Raw genomic sequence first — 7,500 nt, 5'->3', positions numbered from 1 at the left:
GGCTGTAACGCCAAACTGTATTTACTGATATTAGGTTTCTGAAGTGTTCCTGAGCCCATGTGGTGATATCCTTTACACATTGATCTTGGTTTTTGATTAAGGGATCGAAGGTCACGGGCATTCAATGTTGTTTTTCGGACTTTCGCCCTTAGTGATATCTCCAGATTCTCTGAACCTTTTGATGCTATTATGGACTATAAATGATGAAATCCCTAAATTCCTTGCAATTGTACGTTGAGGAACATTGTCCTTAAACTGTTTGATTATTTTCTCATGCAGTTGTTCACAAAGAGGTGAACCTCGGCCCAGCTTTGCTTGCAAATGACTGAGCAATTCAGGGAAGCTCCTTTTATACCCAATCATGGCACACACCTGTTCCCAGTTAGCCTGTTCACCTGTGGGATATTCCAAACAGGTGTTTGATGAGCATTCCTCAACTTTCTCACTCTTTTTTTGCCACCAATCCCAGCTTTTTTGGAATGTGTTGCAGCCATAAAATTCCAAGTTAATGATTATTTTCAAATAACAATGAAGTTATCAGTTTGAACATTAAATATCTTGTCTTTGTAGTGTATTAAATTAAATATAGGTTGAACATGATTTGCAAAGCATTGTCTTCTGTTTTTAATTTATGTTTAACAAAATGTCCCAACTTTATCCGAATTGGGTTTCTATGTAAAACCTATACTTTAGGTCCTTTACTGGTCTTGTATTACAGGACGATAAAGGGCAGTACCCAGCTGATGTTGTTCCTGATCCCCTCAACATGCCCTTAGAGATGGCAGATGCTGCCGCTCTGGCCGAAGAGCTGCGGACTTTACTAAGAGAGGCTTTGCCGCAGCCCAACTCCCTGCCTTTAACATTGCAAGTCCAGACACTTCCTGCTCTTTCCGAAAAAGCCGGGATGAAGCTTGCCTCCATGGGACTCCAACTCGGTGACCGTGTGGTGATAGCTGGACAGAAGGTGTGTGGTCAATCTTGTTGTTTAGTCAATCATTTTCTTAAAACTCGAGCTTTAATGATAAAAGGTTGTTCATACACACCTTCTGAGGTTGAAGGAAAACTTGCATTTCCCAATTGTAGTAAAATATCTGTGCCCTGATGAAAGAAGGAAAGAAAGAAAGAGAGTATTTATTCCGGGTGAATCAGAATTCAATATTTTAATTTAATTTAGAATTTTCAAACATTTCAGTTAATACTTTTTGCAATGTCATTTGTAGTAAGGTTTAAGAAAGAATAATACAGTAGTATGAAATCGCATTTCACTTTTCCACAGGTTGGGTATTATGTATGAAATAACACTTTGTTTCTCAGAATAACAAAATACTACTACTACTTAAAACAGTGAGCCATTGTTAATTTTTTGGGAGGCTGCTCTGAGGATAAAACCCCCGCATGCCAGGATGGGCTCTTCAACAGTATCTTTTCCATCTGGGCTCTCGGTTTGATATCGTTTTCACTTATTTACTCTTACTCTCTTGATTTACACTTTATTGGACCTAGGAGCAATAGAAGGAGTTGGAAGAAGAGGAAGAAGATAGAATTGAATCACCCACTGTTCTAGGCCTGTGTTATTCGTCACTGACTGAACTTTGGCCCAAGTTCAAACTAATTTACAAATGAATGAACTAATCTCTGTCTCGACTTTGCAAAAAAGCCTCACAATTTGCTTTGCCTCTATTAACAATCTGTGGTTTTCAAGATTAACAAAGCGTTGTGATCAAAGTAAAAGCTAAGCCATTTGTTGAAATGCAAATTGCATATGACCGTATAGGGCTGGATGGCTATTTGAAATTTAATCGTGATTTCGATTTTGGCCTCTTTTGGTCGTTAAAACATTCTAATTGAAGAAAAACGATTTATGTGCAGAACGGCGCGGTGCATTTCCAATGTGAAAGTACCCTGAATGCACCATGTGTTTTGTGTAGCAAGCGTGTAGATTAGGTGATTCTGCTGTCCCTTAGCGTGCTTTAAACTGTTTAATGACAACCTACTTGGTGTTTACTGTAAAACTCAGCATGCAACAAAAATAATTCACACATTGTATATTTAAATAAAAGACCTGCTTAATTTTAAAAACATTGCTAGTGCTAATGTTAAAGTCAATGTAATATGCCATTGACATGCTAACGGCAAATTAACATCAACTTCGGGAGTGATATTCCTTCAAATAACGAATATTCACACACAAATGCTGTAAACAGACATACTCAGGTAATATAACACTACTCAAAGGCACAGATTTTTTCCAATCTGTAAAAAAGGAGTTACATTAATAGAGCTCAATCAGTTGCATTTCTTCTTGTTTCTTCTTATCTCACTATAATTGAGTACTGTACTCCATCCATGCATGGCACCACACTGCCCCTAAGATGCTAACACGCGCAGGAACAGCCGGTATTTGTTTTAAAAAATTGCTATTATTTAGTATATTCTAATTCTACTTTCTTAATGATTTATTTTCTCATTGTCCTTTCAAATTATATTTAAAGGGATCCTGTGTAGAATGTTTTGATTTTTCATTGTTCATTCTCAGCCCAAGTAGATTTCAGATTTGCGGGATGCATCAAAAATCATTAAAATGCGGGACAGTCCCGTGCAAATCGGGATATATGGCCACCCTAGTTACATGCAGTATCTACAGTTTTTTTTTTTTTTTTTGGAGGGGGGATTTTTTATTTTATTTATTTTTAAAAATATTTTTATTAAATTCTCTTGAAAACTTCTTGGGCTTCTGCCCCAAGTAAACTTCTGTTCACCACCAGTAAACAGAAGTTTACTTGGGCGGTGCGCCCAAGTATTAACATGGCGTGGGAAACACTGTAAAAAAAATGTTCTACCACATCAACATACATTTTTCAAAGTATAATTGTTCATCTAGTAATCGCAAAATATATTGCATGGGCACCGTAAAGGACGCTGACATGTCTCGCCGCTATCTTTCTGCCACGGATACCCAAAGAGGACAAACTCAGTGAACGTAGTTCCTCAATATCATGATGTTGCATTGTATTAGTTCGCCACGAGATGGCAAATAAAATATACACACTGTCCCTTTAAAGTTACGCTTTCAAGGATTCAATGAATTTGTTTTCCCCAAAATTAAACGATTCAAAGCGCCAAGGACTTTTTTTTTTTGTCATACCAGCACACATTTCCACATGACATGGCACAAAGTAGGTCCCAGGTTAGCCCCTTAAGTCCCAAGACTTGTAAAAAATAACACAAGATAAAAATAAATAAATAAAGAGATACGGGTAGTGCTTATTCACAAAGATGCAGGGTATCAACAATAATGCAAGAAGCTTGAATTTCATATGATATTTACAAGGTCCTTTTGTACTTGATAAAAAGAATAGAGTGTTCAAGAGTAAAGTGTGAACACATGCAAGGCTGAATGGGAATGAGGCTATCATGATCATTTTGAGTACCGGTAGTTTAGTTTGAGTTTTAGTAATTGAATAAATGTTAAGTTTTGAAATCAACGAATAATCATTTTATTAATCGGGATTTAAATCTGAATCAAAATAATCGTGATCATTATTTTTTCCATAATTGTCCAGCCTTACCAACATGTCTTGGCACGATTACCCAGAGGATATACATTTTCTCCTTAACACAGTAACCAACTCAATGTCAATGTCAAATTTGGTCATACAAGAGCTTACCAACCACAGCCCCTTGTAAAGATCAGTTTGTTGGCTACAGTGTTTTGTAAATGACTTTTCTCTATTCCTTGTTTTCACCATCAGTCAAGCATGCATTACTGATGCCTTTGCAGGTTGGAACCCTGAAATTCTGTGGCAACACGGAGTTCTCTGGTGGTCTCTGGGCTGGAGTAGTGCTTGACAAACCAGAGGGGAAGAATGATGGCTCTGTAGCAGGCATCCAGTATTTTACCTGTCAACTTAAACATGGTAAGTCGTAGCACGTAGCACTTTGCTCGTGTTAGAAATCAGTTCCTTCTCACATTTCCCAGTATTTAATTGTTTTCCTGGCAGTTGTATATAACAACTCCATTAATCAGTACAATTCATTAGCAAGACAATGTGTAATGAAGCACTATCAGCAATTTGTATTTGTATTTTTTTTACAGGAGTATTTGCTCCTCTCTCCAAGATAAGCAAACCTTTAGAAAGATATACAAGTGCCAATAAGATGTCTACTCCTGCACGCCATCGTCGCATTGACCTGTCCCCCATTCCCATGAAGAGTAACCCAGTTTTAGGTATGTGAGTTCAATCTAATTATCTTACTGTCAACAGCTTTATGCTCGGTTCTCTTAGAAAATGAACCTTTTGCTTTTGCTCAAAATGGCACGTCTTACCTCAGGTAGCAAAGAATAGTTTTGCCTTCTGTGCTGCCTAACCTCTTATAAATGCGTATTCAGCGTACACACACTTATTTGAATGTTGTGATGAGTCCTGAGCAAATCCAATAATCACCTCATACATGTATATCCACAATCAAAATATTCTTTGATAGCGGCAACTACATTTGAATCACTGGTAGCATAATCATCATCATCATAATACAGTATTAGAAACCATACATCCATTTTCTGTACCGCTTATCCGGTTAAGGGAGAGTTGGAGTCGTGGAAAAGGCAGGCTACACCCTGGACTGCTGGCCTGTCAATCACGAGGCACGGACTGTTGAGCAGGGATAGGCAACTGCCGGCGCACACTGTGAGTGAACCCCCAGTAGCACTGATGAAAAATTGTGGCCCACTCCAGAATTGAAGTTGCCCATCCCTGGTACAGAAGCAGATGACCATTCACATTCACACCAGCGCTTAGGACCCAAGATTATTTGTCAGACCAATTTTTTTCTATCCGTTTTTTAGCCGTTTCCGTAGTTCAAAGCTTATGCATGCTGATGTGCACTGCTTACACAAACACCATGGCTTCAAACAGAGAAGAGATCATTTAGAAAAGCAAAGTCAGTGTTGCCAACTTAGTGATTTGGTCGCTATAATTAGCAACTTTTTGACCCCTCTTGCGACTATTAAAAAGACAACAAACTCTGAGCACTTCCCGCTGAAAAACAGAAAACACTAGCGGAAAACAAATTTGCAGTCAGACAGAACAAGGTCGAAGTAGGAAGCTACAGAAAAGAATAAAAGAGAGGACGGAGAGAAAAATAATCCAGCTGTAGGCAAAACCAACAAAATCAAAGCATTATATACATACTGCAATCTCACACTGGAGTCAAATTCTGTGTGGGAAAGACCTGCTACACCCTGTGAAGGAAGGACAGAATGAAAGCAGGACAGTGGAGGTGGACCCGGCTGTGCAATTGGAGTTTGGTGGGAGTGGCTGCGTAAATCCTGATCACCTGTAGCAGTGGAATGCAAGTGAGGTTTAAAACTCAAGGAGTTTGTCAAGTCATAAGAGTGGTTCATAGTAATTAAGGACTAACATGCAAGTGAATTGACACAATTAACGGCAGAGGTAACCTGGAATTGCTGTAATGCGGATCGAGGCCCCTACCCCACCCAGCCAAAATGGGAAGGTAAGGGCCCACTCAAGAGCAACCCGGCAGGCAGGAAACTACCCATGGCCACGGACCGAGGGCTGTCTACCAACCCCACCGGACCCGCATCAAAAGGGCTGGTATGGGTGCCCAATAGGGGAATTATAAGAGGAGGCGGGCCTCAGGGTTCGAGAAGGGGCCCCTTACCTGTCCAGTCTGAGGGCCTTGGCCCCAGGAGCCTCACCATGGGATTAGTGAATATCCACCTCCCACCCTGTTACTATGACTGCTGGGTCCGCCGCCAATTCACTCTCACAGAGATGGGCACTTGACCCTTTTTTGCCAGTCCGTCCTCCATCCGCGACCTGGTATCCTTTGGTCATCGTCCCTCCATCCTTATTCAGAAAAATGATCGTCCTCCGACCCCATCCGTCTTCGTCCTTTTAAAGCAGTTGCGTCCGTACGCCCGCCCCCACCCACCCAAAAACCCCCAAACAAAACGCAGGAGCAGTTTCTGTGCTGCTACGTGTGAACGTTCAATTGAATCTGGTGGCGCGATTCAATAGAAGTCAATGTAGTTAGCGCGGACGGGCGCGTGCAGGGTGGCGCGGATGATGCGTTGGGAGCGGTGGGACGCGGAGCGAACCACAGTAAATCCGCCCATTCGTCCATTCGGCGCGGTTAAAACAAATGAACCTTTTTCCCCTCTTCGCCTCGCGGCAGCCAATCAGCATCTGGGAGTACTACGTCAAACACAGCGTCCTGTACACTCGGCGGTTCTTGTGTAGAGAGCGCAAAATGAAGGGAAAGATTATCGTTGTGGTTTGTGGACATCCCGAGATGACATGACACGGCCAGCGACCACTGCCGGGACAATAAAAAAAAGAGAGCAAGCAGGCTTGGAGAAACGTGAGCGAGGAGCTTGTTATACATGGTATGTTTTTACTTTCTTTAGTTTTTTTTACAGCTGTTGAACTATTGTTCGTTCGGAGGCAATGTTTGCATTTGCCCATTTCGCCAAGTTGGTTGAGATGAACTCTGGCTTCATGGCGACCACGTCACACGCATGAGGGACGATTAGTGGGACGGACTAAAATCCATCTCCGCCCTTGCTTAGTAAATCCCTTTTTCGTCCCCCGGGACGGAGAGACGGACCGTTCCGCCCCTGGCTCTGCTCATTCACATATAGAGAGCCTAGTCATGCAGTGTGACAGCTCATGTGATCAATTGTTGAACATTTGAAATGTTAGTTTAATAAGGGTTCGTTTATTTGGGAAGAATATTTGGAATAAGAGGAAACATTTCTTTTGTATCTGTACAGAATAATAAAATCTTATTGATGTGGAAAAAAATTGTTTCAAAGCCTATTTGGTATTAGGGGGAAAAAGTAAGTAAATAATCACAGTACCAAGTTGCATCTTGCATTTCTTATGTAAAAACAAAAGAACTGTACCAACCACACAGCAACCACACAAAAAACATCTCCTATTAACTGCATCCTATCAATAAATGATGACCTAATATTCTGTTAGCTGAAGAAATAACTCTTTAGTGCTGTCGCTTGAGTGGTTTGGGACATAAACTGAAGTACTGCAGCAGCAGCAACCTTCTCATTACTCAGGGGAAGATATACTCAACATGACAGAAGTGTTGTTAATCAGCCTCCATTCCACATTAACTGCATTGCTTATCTCTTGCAAAATATTCTTCCACACAACTGTATAGCCCTGGTGACATATATAGTCAAATGGATCATTACAAAAGTTATGTTTATGTTGCTGTAACACAAGCAAATTGTCATATACTGTAGCTTGCATTAATAATTTCTTTTCAGAATTTGTTGAAGGAAGTGGTATGAGGTTATTTGTCTCCAAAATAGGTTGTTTTTTTTTTTTGGTGCATTGTTGACCGTACAGTGGAACGTTAAAGGCAGAACACAGTCCATTCTATGATGTTGACCTCCTTTGTTCATATTTAGTACCAGCTTTACCAATTGGGAAATGGCTATTGAATCTGTTCCAGGGT

General features: G+C 40.6%; 1 protein-coding gene across 6 annotated transcripts in view; it reads left to right on the top strand.

Annotated features, from left to right (window-relative positions):
• LOC147137815 (CAP-Gly domain-containing linker protein 4) overlaps nt 1–7,500 on the top strand; it is a 48,665-nt gene that overhangs the window by 20,072 nt on the left and 21,093 nt on the right. For all 6 annotated transcript variants that reach the window (XM_086050139.1, XM_086050143.1, XM_086050142.1 and 3 more), the window contains 3 exons: nt 719–964; nt 3,782–3,917; nt 4,097–4,228. In XM_086050139.1, coding sequence (XP_085906265.1) covers nt 719–964; nt 3,782–3,917; nt 4,097–4,228 — 514 coding nt within the window. The remainder of the gene's footprint in view (nt 1–718; nt 965–3,781; nt 3,918–4,096; nt 4,229–7,500) is intronic.

The sequence above is a fragment of the Filicampus tigris genome, chromosome 13 (genome assembly GCF_054856515.1).
Source record: "Filicampus tigris isolate MCC_2025a chromosome 13, RoL_Ftig_1.0, whole genome shotgun sequence".
NCBI lineage: Eukaryota > Metazoa > Chordata > Actinopteri > Syngnathiformes > Syngnathidae > Filicampus > Filicampus tigris.
Note: the sequence above shows the minus strand (reverse complement) of the source record. Positions and strands in the feature narration are given on the sequence as shown.